Source organism: Erpetoichthys calabaricus, chromosome 12, assembly GCF_900747795.2.
Source record: "Erpetoichthys calabaricus chromosome 12, fErpCal1.3, whole genome shotgun sequence".
Taxonomy (NCBI): domain Eukaryota; kingdom Metazoa; phylum Chordata; class Cladistia; order Polypteriformes; family Polypteridae; genus Erpetoichthys; species Erpetoichthys calabaricus.
The window spans coordinates 10,783,669-10,799,895 of NC_041405.2; the positions used below are offsets into that span (position 1 = coordinate 10,783,669).

The window sequence follows — 16,227 nt, forward strand, 5'->3', positions numbered from 1 at the left end:
GGAAGATCTGCAGGTTTTCTCGACTTCCACCAAGGTTGGTCTCCATGACTCTGTTCTCGGAAAAACCCTGGGCTAGAGTGCAGAAACCAGTGCTGACTAACTTGTAATAGGAGTGCCCATCTTGGATTTACCTGCAAAACTGAAAAAAAAAGTTTGTTTTAAAATGACTCAACGTAAATGTATTCCCAACACGGGCTTTATTTTGTTAGCAAAACTGCTTACTCCAAGAAAGGGTCCTGGTTGGCTGGGGCCTTCCCTGGTAGCACTGGTGCAAGACTGGTATTTATGTGCTCTCAGACAGAAGGTAAATCCAGGTTGGAAATTTTACATGACTGCCCCACGAACTGGGAGATACAAGTAGGACAATCTGCAAAAAACATGAATTATCCAAAAATGTGATACAAGGCTGATCTTTCACTTTAGTCAGTTGGGTAAAATAAACGATATAACTTGGTCAACCAGAAATGCAATTTTTTGGTCAAATCACATTTGGAGTGAAGCAATGCACATTTAATACACTTTCTTTATCTTGAATTGCCTTTTTTGCACATTAAGTAACAAATCATGTTTGCTGATGACATTGTGATCTGTAGCGAGAGTAGGGAGCAGGTTGAGGAGACCCTGGAGAGGTGGAGATATGCTCTAGAGAGGAGAGGAATGAAGGTCAGTAGGAGCAAGACAGGAGTGATTTGTGACATATGGGTATCAGCAAGAGTGAAAGGGAAGGTCTACAGGACGGTAGTGAGACCAGCTACAGTATGTTGACAGCATTTGATCACACTGATCTCAATTAATTAGCTGGTATTTTTTCTCTTCTCTTATTCTAAGGTGGAGATATGCTCTGGAGAGGAGAGGAATGAAGGTCAGTAGGAACAAGACAGAATACATGTGTGTGAATGAGAGGGAGGTCAGTGGAATGGTGAGGATGCAGAGAGTAGAATTGGCGAAGGTGAATGAGTTTAAATACTTGGGATTAACAGTACAGAGTAATGGGGATTGTGGAAGAAATGTGAAAAAGAGAGTGCAGGAAGGGTGGAGTGGGTGGAGAAGAGTGTCAGGAGTAATTTGTGACAGACGGGTATCAGCAAGAGTGAAAGGGAAGGTCTACAAGACAATAGTGAGACCAGCTATGTTATATGGGCTGGAGATGGTGGCACTGACCAGAAAGCAGGAGACAGGGCTGGAAGTAGCAGAGTTAAAGATGCTAAGATTTGCATTGAGTGTGACGAGGATGGACAGGATTAGAAATGAGGACATTAGAGGGTCAGCTCAGGTTAGACGGTTGAGAGACAAAGTCAGAGAGGAGAGATTGCGTTGGTTTGGACATGTGCAGAGGAGAGATGCTGGGTATATTGGGAGAAGGATGTTAAGGATAGAGCTGCCAGGCAAGAGGAGAAGAGGAAGGCCTAAGAGGAGGTTTATGGATGTGGTGAGAGAGGACATGCACATGATGGGTGTAACAGAACAAGATGCAGAGGATAGAAAGCTATGGAAGAAGATGATCCGCTGTGGCAACCCCCAACGGGAGCAGCCGAAAGAAGAAGAAGAAGAAGTAACAAATCAACAGCAACCTTTTGTTTCTCTAAATAATTTGACCAGAAACTCATATGAATGCACTGAAGTAAGAAGGTGAAATGTCAGAAGTCGGAGCTTCAAATAGTCTGAGGGCACTTGAACACAACATAATCCAAGACAGGACGCCAGTCTATACATCCACACTAACTTATGCCTGGCCAGTTTAAGGCTGCCAATGTTTATGTTTTAAAAGGCAACAAATGCTGAAACAGAATACCAAACAAGCATTATCTTAAAACATTTTATTTAAAAAAATGTACAAAAAATATATACTTTTAAAAAACTGCAACATACAAAATTCAAAAAATATCTTTTAGTAGTTAACATGTAATGCAGAAGACTTCAGACACAAGAGTGTGAGTGTGCAGCTACTGCTAGTCTGTTTGACATCATTATCACGGGGAAGGCACCCGTGAAATCACAATGGCGGCACCGACTTCACAGCTAACGCATAAGCAAGGCCCCGTAAAGGCTACAGTATTATGTTTGAGCACCTCCAGTGTTTTATTCTTTGCAGAAACAGATTTACGAGTCTACATGCAGGATAAAATAAAACAAAGCTATGAAATAGCGCTGGGAACTTTTGTCCCAGAAAAAATGACAGTTACTTTTTTAACAATCACAAAGCATAAGTGACTCACCAGGGTACCAGTTAAACATGCTAAATTGGGATTAAGAATGATTTACACAGGCACAAAAATAACCAGTATAACTAAATTTAGTAAGTTAATTAAAACTTAATAAAACAACAAATGGTCATTTATTTTACACTCGCCCTGAGGAAACCAGCTGTATTGATCTGAATAAAGTGGCCACAACTTTAGACAGTAGTAATTCTGAAAACTCCTTTGGAGGTGGCTTGGGTTTCGTGTCTTACACTCACATTGAGTTAAATTCTCCAACAAAACGTTCCTGTAAGTGTTGGCTTCATGGTAGGTTGCAATGCAAGGCAAAAGCCATTTTGAATGCTATACATATCCTTTGAATTTTTGTATCTTCTGGTTTAGCCTCATCCTTTAAGACAAAAATAAGACCTACAGGACCACAATGGTGCAGTTTTTGGATCTAGCCAATCTGGCTCCCTTCAGGCATCTGACTTTTTGGTTTTATCTTCTAGCAAATATTCACAAAGGTGGATCTTTTTGTGGAGTCCCACACTCTTTTTTTTTGTCTTTTTAGGTCATATCTTGGACTGTAATTTCAAAAACAATTCATTGCTGCACCTTATAATGCAGGAACTGATGAAGAAAGAGATGAAATAGGTAAGCATCCACTGGCGGCACAACTAGAAGAGATACAGACCTACAGCCAGCCTCATCCAAGTCTGCCCACCATGACTTTGGGCTTTTTAGTGGAGCTTCGTATAAAAGTAAGGGAAAAAAAATCAACATTTCCAATCTTTGGTTGCATACAGAAGGCATCTCATTGTGTGAAAGCCAGCTACAATACCTGATTGTAAAAAACAGTCATGGGTTCAAAACAAATTAAAAACAAGCAATAGGAACACATCAGCTAGTTACCTGGAGGATTTTAGATGTTCATGTGAACTGTACCAAGGCACATGGGAGTAAATGAAAATAAATTGTGGAATGAACTTCCACTCAAAGGCCAGAAAACTGACTGATTAATCATGCTGGGTCAGTCAGGTGGAAAATAAGTTGGCTTGAAACACACAGGATAGCTGGGTGTGTAAAACCAAATCTTTTACACTCACTGTGTCACAACACCATGGGATTTTAGAGGTTCACTTGTGTACTACTAAGGCACTTATGATTAAATGAAGGTAAATTGTGGACATGGACTTCCACCGAGGAGCCGGACATCGGTCTGGTTAGTCATGCTGGGACAAGCAACTGGCAAATAAGATGCCTTGAAGAACACATGATGGGTAGCTACAGTATGTAAAACCAAAAGTTTTACACTCACAGTGTCAGATCATCATGGAATTTAGACCTTCATTAGGACTTTTTTAGAGGTTCACATGTACAGTACCAAGGCACTTGGGATTAAACAAATGTATATTTTGGACATGAACGTCCAGATAGAAGAGCTGGAAAACTGGTTGCTTAGTCAAGCTTGGTCAGGCAACTGGTAAAAAGTTGGCTTGAAGAACACAGGATGGATTGCTAACCAAACCCTTTGAACTCACGGTGTCACACCACTATGGGATTTAGAGTTTCAGTAGCCTTACGATTTCAGGTTGGTCGAAAGTGTTGAGCTCTAGTTCGCTGTCCAGATTTTGCATTTAGTTTCTTGGGGGTGGAAACCATACTCTGGCATGGACTGTTTTGTTGCAGAACATGCAAAGTGCCACAGATATAAAAAAGCAGCTAGAAGATCTTCACATTTCTCCAGTTTCCGAAATAGTGTCTACCACTGTAAAGGGTGAAACCAGATCCTTGGGTTCTACAAGGTGGTCTTCAGAAAGCAGCTCTTCTCCTGTCAGCTGGGTTTTCTCATGTAACACGTAAAGAGTACAAAACATAAGTCTTCATTCTGTCTCACTTTTGTGAGTCAGCAGATGCTCTTGCAGGTGAGACATCTTAAGAAAGTCTTTAGAGCAGTTGGGGCAGGTGTAAGGCTTTTGTCCGATGTGGGTCTTCTGATGTCGTTTAAGGTCTGAATTACAACGAAATCCTCTCCCACACTCCGGGCAGGGAAATGGCTTCTTTCCCGTGTGAACTAAGTCATGTCTTTTAAGAGCATACAGATATCTGAAATGCTTCCCACAGTGGGAACAGAGGAATTGCCTCTCAACCTTATGACTCTTTTTACGGCCTTGCTTCACCGTGCCCGTCTCCTCACAGTCCATGCGCTCATGTGGTTTCTCTACAGGTAGAACTGGCTTTTCTTCTGGGGGACTGGATATCTCGGCATCAGCAACCTCAGAGGACAGACCACTGGTTGGCCACTCTTGAGGGTCAGGATTTTTAGGTGGGGATTCACTGACAGAAGGCACCTCACTTTTAGGCTGCGGCTTAACACTTGACTGCTCTTCCATGTGTATCTTTTGGTGTTTCCTCAGGGTTTCAGCGGTCTTTAACCACTTCCCACACTGAAAACAGCTAAACATTTTCCCATAGATGTGCGCTGTCTGGTGTTTCTTAAGGTGGCTCAGCCGGGTAAAGCGACCATTGCATTTGTCACAGTGAAATGGTTTCTCTCCAGTGTGAGACTGCTTGTGCCTCCTCAGTATTTCTGAAGTTTTGAATCTCTTCCTGCATTCTTGACATTCAAATTTCCTTTCTTCACTATCACTGCGCTGCTTATTTCTGTTCCCTTTGCTAAGTGGTTCCTGAAGGTTTGTATTCTCCAGTTGTGGTTTGTCTACCAGCTCGTCTTTAGGTTGAAATTCCTTCTCACTGCAGGTCCCCAACATATTTTCCATGAAAGGAGCAACAGTGGAGGGATTTTCAGACAATGCCTGCATTTCTAACAAAAAGTGTGGTTTGGGGGCCTTATCTTCAACACGCTTGTATTCCTTGTCTAGATAAACAGTAACCAATTCTGACTTTGTTCCAGACTCACTTGGCAGAGAATTGTCAGCTCTATAAATGCCCCTGGCACGCTGCTCTGGACGCTCCAAACTTACATCTGGTGTACCATTGTGAGTCACCCTTTGTATCTTCTCAGGAATTTCAGCTGTGAGGTGGGAGTTAGATCGTTGAGACTTTGTCTTATCTGAGTCTGGGCAAGCAGGGAAAGAAAAAAAAAACATGTGAGAATGCAATTAAAACCACCAAACAGAAAAGATAGACATATTTCATACTGAAAATGTAATAGGTTTAGTCTCAACCAAAAATTAGACTGAATTGTTTAATATGAAGGGTTGTTTGGAAGTGATTAGTTTATTTTTTTTTCCAAAATAGGCCCAGAAAGCATATTTAATGACCAAACTGCTGTGGTTGCTCTGAGGCTGAGGATTTATGCTGCTACCTGGAAGGTTGCTGGTTCAAGTCTTGCTACTGCAAGAAGGGATCCTACTTCATTGGGCTCTTAAGCAAGGTCTTTAACGTGACAATTGCTCCATGGGCGCTGTACAATGCACTGTGACCCCCAAAAGTCTTGTGAAAAGACAATTTCCCCTTGGGGATTAATATAGTATATCAAATCAAAATAAAAAAAAACCTAAGGAATTCCTCTAAAATGGCAGGTGAAACCTTTCACATGTAGCCTTAAAGGCCAAGTCATGACGACTTTTCCAGAGATTTTCAGTTGTAGCCTTCATTTACATAACCTTAGCTAGATGGAGGCAGTTGGCATCACACTCCTGTAATGGCCTGTTGGCTAGTCTGACATGCCCGGCGACTTACTCCCAATAATGACATAATGGGCAGAGTGGGTAGTGGATGCCACTGTGACGAGGGTGTTAGTCTTTTAACCTCAAACCTAAATTCTGTGTCACCCTGACTCGGATCAGGCGGCACAAGTAACTTGTTTATAGTCATATAGAGAGGGGGATGCTAAGACCTTCAAAGGTCCACTACCAACAACAGTCAGTCAGTCAGTCAGTCAGTCATTCTCCAACCCACTATATCCTAACACAGGGTCACGGGGGCCTGCTGGTGCCAATTGCAGCCAGCACAGGGCGCAAGGCAGCAACAAATCCTGGGCAGGGCACATGCCACATACCAAGCACACACTAGGGACAATTTAGGATCGCCAATGCACCTAACCTGCATGTCTTTGGACTGTAGGAGGAAACCCACGCAGACGTGGGGAGAACATGCAAACTCCACGCAGGGAGGACCTGGGAAGCGAAACTGCGAGGCAGCAGCGCTACCACTGCGCCGCCCCTCCAACAACAGGACATACTGTAATGCTGAAATAGAAACTGAAATGGAGCCCCTGCAGATTTTGTTTTTTTTCTCCAGATGTCTGAAGCTGTTTTTTTTTTGTCCTCCCTGGCCATGTGACCTTACTTTTATTCTATGTTAATTAGTATTGCCAAATTATATTTTTATATTTTGTCTTTTTTTTTCTCTTTCTTCATCCTGTAAAGCACTTTGAGCTACATCATTTGTATGAAAATGTGCTATATAAATAAATATGGTTATTGTTGTTGTTGTAAACAAACTGAAATAAGAGATAAAACCTTCCCAAAAGTCAGGGTTGATGCCAATGATTGATCCTCACTGTGTTGTATCTGATGATCGCATTTATGATTTTTATTTTAAGGTAAGTGTATATTGTCATTCATATTTTGTAAAAATCACATAATATTTCAACATTATGTTGTGTGCTTGTTGTATTTATTGTAGAGCACAATAGGAGAAGTGCACATTAACGTGTGCATTCTTTTTTTTATATATAAACAGCAGCACTATAGACTGATAACTGAAATGAGCAGAGACTAAATTACAGTCTATGCTTTGATTTGTTTTCACCTCCTTTGTATAGATTGCAATTTTGCAATAAAGGCGGAATACGTTCTGACAGAATTTATCTTGGTTTCATTTTTTATTACATAATTTTATTATTAGCTGGTGGTGGATTTTAGGAGGCCCAGGCCCCTCACAGACCCCGTGATCATCAGAGGTGACTGTGTGCAGAGGGTGCAGACCTATAAATACCTGGGAGTGCAGCTAGATGATAAATTGGACTGGACTGCCAATACTGATGCTCTGTGCTCGGTTCACGAACGTCTCGGTACACGTACAACTCGGTTTACGACCAAAAAGTTCGCCAGACTTTTGCCTCGGTTCACGTCCACACACTCAGTATAAGAACAAGCCAGGTTCCCTTTCGGTTTGTTCATGTTCAGTCTCTCCCTGTGCATTTCCTGTGCAGAGAGCGCGACACGCACACACACACACACAGAGGCAGCGCCAGAGACAGAGAGCCGTGCACACACCCACAGGAGCGCTCTAGAGACACACTGTGAGCTGCGAAGCTGATCGAACCCCCAGAGAATACAGACGCCCCTGGGAAAACCCCTACGAAACATGAACAGACTACCTTCACATTCCTCCTTTCCCTTCTGGCCGGCTCTGTCGTGTAATATGCCTCTCGCGCGGTGCTCCGCCTTCTTAAAAAGCCTGCACGGACTTCTTTCAGTTTGTTAAATTGGTTGCTTGCTACTCCTTTCTCTCTCAGACAATCTCTGCTCCTGGCGGAGCTGTCATCTCTGACTTGTCATGGAGCACGTTTAAACTGTTGAAAAGAGACAAATGTTTGTTTGCAGTGCTTTGAATAAAGTTCCTTTTTTTCTACAACCTCCTGTGTCTCTGTGCAAATATGTGACCCAAGCGTGACAACACACACAGGCGCTCCAGGCTCGCAAAAGAGAGACGCACGCACACACACACAGGCGGGGGAGAGACAGGCGCTCGCACACACACAGGCGCTCCAGGCTCGCAAAAGAGGGGGAGGGGGGTGGTGGGGGTGGGGGGGTATGGGGGGTTAGCAGGGGAGAGAGAGAGAGAGAGAGAGAGAGAGCGAGGGACGCATAAGGTAGAGAAGGCTTGTTTTTGTTTTCAGTTCTATTTACAGTGATCGGTTCGTAGCCTGCATTGTTGCAATGTTACTTTTCTTGGTGGTTTATTAAATTATGGATTTTTTCAAATGTTCATTTTTTCCCCTGTGCTTAAAACTCATTAAAAAAAGTGTTTTTAGCGAGCGGCTCCTAGCACTATAGCGCGAACTATTGCAGTGTTAGTTTTCTCTGTTGTTCAAGGTTTTCTCAGTGTTATTCAATGTTTTTACATTTAGTTTACCATTACGCTGTGCATTCTATGGTATAATTAACTATATTTGTGCTTAAAAACTAAAAAAAAATATATATATACATACAGTTTGTAAGGTCTGGAACAGATTAATTGTATTTACATACAATCCTATGGGAGAAATTGCTTCGGTTCACGACCAAAGTTTTGTACTTCCTTAGAAGGCTGGCATATTTCAACATCTGCAATAAGATGCTGCAGATGTTCTATCAGACGGTTGTGGCGAGTGCCTTCTTCTACGCAGTGGTGTGCTGGGGAGGCAGCATAAAGAAGAGGGACGCCTCACACCTGGACAAACTGGTGAGGAAGGCAGGCTCTATTGTAGGCACGGAGCTGGACAGTTTGACATCTGTGACAGAGCGACGGGCGCTGAGCAGACTCCTGTCAATCATGGAGAATCCACTGCATCCACTGAACAGGATCATCTCCAGACAGAGGAGCAGCTTCAGCGACAGACTGCTGTCACCGTCCTGCTCCACTGACAGACTGAGGAGATCATTCCTCCCCCACACTATGCGACTCATCAAATCCACCATGGGGGGGGGGGGGGGGGGGTAAACATTAACATAATACAAAGATATTGTCTGTTGTACCTGCATTCTTATCACTCTTTAATTTAATATTGTTTTTTATCAGGATGCTGCTGCTGGAGTATGTGAATTTCCCCTTGGGATTAATAAAGTATCTATCTATCTATCTATCTATCTAAAACTCTGGTTTTGGCAGGGGTGTGCAGACTTTTCATATCCACTGCACAGGATTTTTTTTACTTCTTGTCAGTAAACATTTTTACCCTTTACAGATTAGTTTAGTTTTAGAAGCACACAGTACAATATTTTATAAAAGCAATGGCGCACTGCACAATAACGTGTAGTGAATACACTTGACTTATATAGTTTTCATCCTCTTTCTCTGTATGTTTATCATTCGTTTGCTCAGAGGTTGATGCGCTTGCCGCTTTGTGAGCAGCTCTTCTTTCTTCACTCTAGCAGCCCACTTCTTCTCTTCTTTCGTCGGCATCTTTTCACGTTAAAACTGATTAAGTCAGAGTTTGTGTTGCAATTACTTAGTATGTTTGTCTTAGTTTTTCACTTAACCTGGCACTTAAATCATTCTTGAGGCAGATTGAACACTTAAGATATGAAGAGGTAGAGGAAGTGATGCCAAAGGTGGTAGGGAATGATAATGGCGCCCGTACACATGCGCTGCATGGCCGCCCTACTGCCCGCTGCCAAGAGTTGATTCTACAACAAAGTAAAAAGAGGAATAACCTTGGAGGTCAATCATCACGCGAAAGTGGATAGTAGACATCATGTAGTATGTGTGTACCAAATTTCAGGTCAACAGGTCAAATGGTTTGTGAGCTACAGATGATTTTAAATCCTGGAAAGACAAATGAACAGCCACGGTAGCATATTACATAAGATGATAATCATACAGCTATGAATGTCAGAGTAATCAGTTTTCTTTCAGACTGTCATAACTGAAATACATTAACATTCTCAAATAAAAGATCAGCTCATCACCAACAAATAGCAGGCCTTGGCAAAGGCAACATGGGCTTTTCACCATTAGCTTTAAAGGCAGGCAGTGTACTTGTCTGTTTGTTTTCCTTTTCGATTTTACTTTGATCCAGTCTTACAATGTTCTTGTCGCTGAAATAATGAAAGAAAAAAAAATATTGGGAGTGGTCTCCCCTCGACTTTCTCATATACTCAGATATGGGGATGGATATTTGATAAGTAAACCACAAGACAAGGATTATATTTTTATATTACGTACATTAAAGAACCTTTAACAACAGATTAATAATATATTGAACATTTATTATATAAATAAAGTTGAATAAATTTGATTCCGCAGCTGCAAGAATAAAAGGTGAAGTACCACTTCTGGTTAGCGGAGATGGCCCAAAAGTTGATAGAAAGCTACATCTTGTACCTAATAATTGTAAGCAAAATTTGGTTGAACGAAGTAAAAGCATACTCAAGTTATCGTGTTTACATACATACATACATACATACATACATACATACATACATACACACATACACACACACACACACACATACACACACACACACACACACACACACACAGACTGGCAGAAATAATTCCAGAAATGGTATTTTTGGACTCAAGGAAGTCTAAAACATTGAGATTCATCAAAATCTCTAAATGGAATTTTTGGAGGATTCCAATATTTTCCCTATACTTTGTATACGAGAAAGTCAGGGAGGTCTAAAACGTTGAGATTCATCAAAATCTCAACATTGAATCTTTGGACTTATGAGAAAGTAATGACTCCTGGGGCCACTAGAGGGTGACACTCAGGACCCAAGTTTTGTAAAAGCAGGCAGTACTGTGTCACACTGACTAGCACTCCTGTCTCATGGACCCAGAGTCCTGGATTGGAATTTGGCACCCAACTGATTAATCCGTGGATTGTTTTACTTGCACACTCCCTCTGTGTCTGCGTGGCACATCTCCAAAGTGTGGGGTGGGTGAATTATCAATTTCATTTTAGCCCTTGAGTGAGTGTGGATCTTGAGATGGATCTGTTCAAGGATTACTCTTCTCTTGTGCAGGATGCTGCTAGGATGGGCTTCATCCACTTACATCCTTGAATTAGATTAAGCAGGTTTTAGAATGTTATACAATATGTTGAGGTCCACAGATGTTACTGGGTATGGCCCCTCACCTTTCTCTAGTCATTAGGGGATTACTGATACTGTTTGTGAAATTTTGAATTCTGACAATTCAAACTATACTGTACATACATTTCCTGTGAAAGGCACAACCACAATATATCCAGTGTTACAACTGCCTGCCATAGATGGTCAACTAATTTGACAAGTACAGTGGATTCAGAAAGTATTCAGACCATTTCACTTCTGCACACTTTATCGTGTTTTAGATTTAGATTTAAATGGATATATTTTGCCATATTTACCCATCAATCTCCACTCAATAACTCACAAAAAAGTGAACACATGCATTCGCAAAAGTTTGCAAGTTTATCAAATGCACAACTTGAAATCTCTCACTTATAAGTATCGAGATCTTTTGCTGTGACACTCCAAATCGTGCTCATGTCCATACTGTTTGTTTTCATGATCCTTGAGATATTTTTAGAACTTGACTGGGGACCCCTGTGATAAACTGAATTGAATAGATTTTGTTTTGTTAGAGAGGCACATTTGTACATATTACAAGTGTATATATTATAATGTCTCACAATTAACAAAAAAATAAAGTCACAAAGTCCAAGAAACTCTCTGTAGACCTCCATTCTCAAATTGTGGTGAGGTACAGATCAGGGCAAGATGATAAAACCACTTCTGAAGCTTTGAGCATTCCTCTGAGCACAATGGCTTCAATAATTGTGAAATGGAAGAAGTCTGGAACCACCAGGACTCTTTCTAGAGTTGACCATTTGGCTAAACTGAATAAACTGGGCAAGAAGGGTCTTCGTCAGAGAGGTGAGCCACAACCCAATGGTCCCTATAAACATTCAGAGATGACAGAACTTGTTGGATGGATGGCCACCATAGCAGCACCTCACCAATCAGGTATTTATGGTAGAGTGGAAGCCACTCTTTAGTAAAAGGCACATGACAGTTTAAAGTACTTGGAGAACATAGGGAGAAAGACTCCCCTTATTGAACATTGAACTGTTTGCACAGAATTCCAAGAACTATGTCTAATGAAGACCAGACACTCCTCATAATCTCACTAATACCAGCAGTATGGTGAAGTATGGTAGTGGTGGTAACATCATGCCATTGAGTTATTGTCAGCAGTAGGGACAAATACAGTAGCCAAATACAGACAGGTCCTTGAAGAAAATCTGCTCCAGAGTGCTACTGTTCACCTTTTAGCACAACAATCACACAAAGCATACAGCCAATATAATGGCGGAGGAGCTTTGGGACAAGACTCTGATTGTCCTTGAGTGGCCCAGAACATCTATGGAGAAACCTGGAGATGGCAGTTTACAGACACATCTCATCCAGTCTAACGGATCTGCACGGAGTGTACAAAGTTTGTGGAGATTTACACAATAAGACTTGAAACTCGAATTGCGGCCAACGGGGCTTCTACAAAGTACTGAATTTAGGGTCCGAATACTTCCATGAACGAGAGATTTTTTTTTAAATTTATCATAAGTTTTCTAAGCTTTTTGAAAACTTTTTTTTCACTTTATCATTATGGATGGGAGGAGTGGTGGCTCCGAGGCTAGAGATCTGCGCCGGCAATAGGAAGTTTCCCGTTACGAATCCCGTAAGCGCCTACTCCGGTGGGCTCTTGAGCAATGCCCTTAACCTACAATTGCGCAGGATTGGTACTCCAGCCGCCGTAAAAATAAATAAATAAACAAACAAATAAATAACTAAATAAATAAAACTCAGACTGTTCCAGTGTGGTGCTGAGGTGTCACCCACAGCATTCGGATCGCATTCCAGGTGGTTCCTCGTGTGGCGGGTGCGGCAACGAGCTATCAGCGCATGCTCTCAACCTCTCTCTCCTCTCTATCATTCTGGGTTATTCAGGGTAGATTTTATGGGCCGCAATAGAAAAATATATCTATGTAAAACTGAATCTACATCACAATAAAGTGTACAGAAAGCCCACTATATCTCTATATTTTTCGGTGAAAGACGCTATATATAACATAGGCAAACAATATTAACTCGCATGAAACGATAAGAATGGCCGATTAAATACACATTCGCAAAACAGTCTCCATTCACCTAAATAGCATTAAGTACAAGTACACAAAATCAAGAATCAATCAACACTCCGTTAACGGGCAGGACAGTGTTAGAGTAAACCGAAAGCTACACGCCCAGCTGGTGTTTTATGCAAATCGTGCAGCTGTTTTTCTTTTGCTTATTCAGGATTCATTTTGCATTCTATTTACGCACCTTCATGTGCCTGTGCGCGAGCATGTCCTTGGAAAAAACGGCGCCCCTACAACTTTTAAGATTCTTATTTTAGGCATTTATTTTACATTACGAACCAATTTGAAATGCATGCTTTTCGTTACTTTCAATTTCCTATTCCCAATGTGGTGAGCAGCGCTTACCTTTTACTGCCCCCTCGCCCCTCAACATGCGCAGCTGTTTCTGGAGCTCTGCACGGACCCTCGGCGCCTCCTCCACAGGATCTGTGGTGTCGCTGCTTGCCTCCTTCCCTTGTCCGTTATCCTTCTCCCCCTGTTCCTCTTCTTCCTCATTTAAGCCTGCACTCGTCTTCTTTTTTTCGTCCACGGAACTCAGGTACTCGTGCATTGCCTTCAGCTCGCACTGGGAGATTTCCAGGCGCAGTTTGAGCCCTTCGATCTCCTTCCCTTTATTTACGATCTCGCGCTCGAAGTCTGCGAACCTCCTTTCCACAAAAGCTGTCAGGTCGCCCAGCATCCCTTGCACTGCCGACTTCATTGTATCGAACTGTTCTTTAAAGCCAGGGAGAGGGTCTGTGCCGGCCATCGTGTAGCGATTCTCCGCAAAAAGAGCGGTTGTGTAGCGTTCTCCACTTTCAAACTACCTTAGCGGGACCACGTGGAAAAAAGACAATAAAAAAGTGGCTGCAGCGGCTGGACTCGGCAGCGGGCGGGTAAGCTTGAGCCACGTGAGGGTGTAACCATGGTCACCATCAAGCGTGCCCTGCTGTACCGCCCCTCTGAGTATGGTGGCTAATTTGGACCAAACTAAGTTTGTTATGCGTATCAGACAACTGAGATTGTTTTGACAATTGAAAACAATGAAACAAGTGCTAACATAATACTTTACACATCATACGGAGATTAAATCATGTTTCTCTGCTCACCCCGACGTCCTGTCTTTTACTCAACATCGAGTTCGTTCTGTGAAGAATTTAAACAATAAATAATAGATGTCCGTGCTTTATGAAACATTTAAAACAAGGCCATTCTTTTCCTTGCGAATTCTTTTTGGCTTCTCAGCGAAACAAGCTTTATTCTCTAAAAAAATCACTCAACAAACTTCTATATAAGGGAAAGATGCTTTCACCTCTTTGCTCAGCAATGGGAGTCTCATATGTTTGGGTTTTTAGTATTTCTTGTGCTCCAAAAAATCAGTTGCCAATTTAGCCAGATTATTTACTGTAGTTTGCCTAAAATCCCTGTGAAGAAATGCCTGCTTATCACTAAAGCGAGTGCTGTCCCAAAATATTCTTCAGCTGTCTTAATGCGGTTTGTCTGTTGTGTTAAATCAGCTATATGCCGATTTTATTGTTCACAGCCTGCAGCCAAGTCTTTGGTCACTAAGTGCTTAAACCTCAAAGGTACCCTGATGGATGCTACTGATAGTAAATCAATGAAATGTGAACTGTGCCACTACTGACATTACATATTATGTCCATTTATGATAGTTTAGGCTCTTGATCCCTACAACCTTTAAATAGATATACAGTACTGTACTGCATAAGAAGTATGGTGAAGGACCACACCAGCTTTGGAACGTCCAGCCTTCCCTAATGTAACCGTTTGCATTGGAGATCTAATGTTTGCCTGTTCATATACTTTGAAAGTCAATTATATCCATGGGGTGTATTTACTTTTCACATACATTTTACACCTAGAGTAAAGGGGTCAATGTCACTTAACTCTGTAAAGGGTATTCATTACAGAAAGGCACTACATAAAGTAAAAGGAAGGGTTGCTATCATGGTATTTTTCTTTTTTAAAGATAAAATAAAATGTGTAAAATGACAATAAATAGAGCTCATCATCATTCGTGCAGCCTTTGTCGATTTTCATAAAGTGTTCCACTCATTTCATCAAGTTGCCCTGTTCGACATCCTGAGACCTCATGGGATCCCCTTGAAGTTGCTGGATGTCATGGCTGGCGTGTACACCAATACTGCGAGTGCTGTGTACAGTGGAGGCAGAACTGCTGCATTCTTCCCAGTTGATTCTGGGGTTCATCAGGGATTTGTTCTTGCTCCTTTTTAATGTATAAATGGACTGGGTGCTGGACAGGGTTATGGGGTTCAGAGGCTGTGGGGCATCTGTTGGTGAAGAAAGATTCACTGATCTTGACTTTGCTGATGCTGCTGTGACCTTCATGGAGTCAATGAAGGCTCTGTTCGGGGCTCTCGAGAGACTGAGCGAGGAGTCTGAGTGACTGGGCTTGTGAAAGGCCTGGATAAAAACTAAGATCCAGGCCTTTAATGACCCTTTGGGCACAGCCATCAGCAGTTTGTCTATTTGCAGAGAGAGTGTCGACCATATTGGGGGCTCGGCAGTGACATTCATGTCTCTGGTCACTCTTCCTATGAAGTCAGTAGATGGATTGGGAGAGCATGGGGGTCATTATGTTGCTGGAAAGGGGTGTGTGGTGCTCCAGCCGTCTTTGCAAAAGGACAAAGGTCCAAGTCTTTAGAGTCCTGGTACGTCCTTGAGTGCTATCTGATCGCAAGACATAGACTTATCCAGTAACCTGAGACAAAGATTGGACTGCTTTGGTACTGTGTCTCATTGGACAGTCCTTGGGTACTTCTGGTTTGACTTTGTGTTGCTCACAGAGTCCCAAATGAGACAAACTACCTGCATTGTGAGGGATCATCAGTTACGACACTACAGCCATGAGTTGTGATTCCCCCGTGGGTGATCCCGCTTGTAGGATCCTCATTGTTGAGGACCTGAGCAGCTGGACCAGACCACAGGTACTCTCACGTAACACCTAGCTGTGGCAGATAGATGGTAAATTCTGGAGGGTGGGGATGGACTGCATGTCTGCCTGGGGGGTCGCCGACCAGGATCCTGTGCTGTTTCGTCAAGTGGTGTTGTGTGGCAATGCACTGTACTGGTTCATGCCCCTCAACTTGACCTAACCTGATCATTATTCTTGTGTGAGGCAACCTATAAAAATGAAAAAATCTAACACTTTAGAGTGGCACA

At 42.2% G+C, this 16,227-nt stretch overlaps 1 protein-coding gene across 1 annotated transcript; it reads right to left on the reverse strand.

Moving 5' to 3' along the window:
• Positions 1-1,875: 1,875 nt before the first annotated feature.
• On the reverse strand, positions 1,876-13,920 carry LOC114661841 (zinc finger protein 585A-like). Its single transcript, XM_028815055.2, has 2 exons — positions 13,390-13,920; positions 1,876-5,262 (listed from the first exon to the last, which is right to left on the reverse strand). Exons 1-2 carry the CDS (start codon positions 13,790-13,792, stop codon positions 4,067-4,069), a joined length of 1,599 nt encoding a protein of 532 aa, XP_028670888.1. The 5' UTR covers positions 13,793-13,920; the 3' UTR covers positions 1,876-4,066.
• Between the last annotated feature and the right edge of the window lie 2,307 nt (positions 13,921-16,227).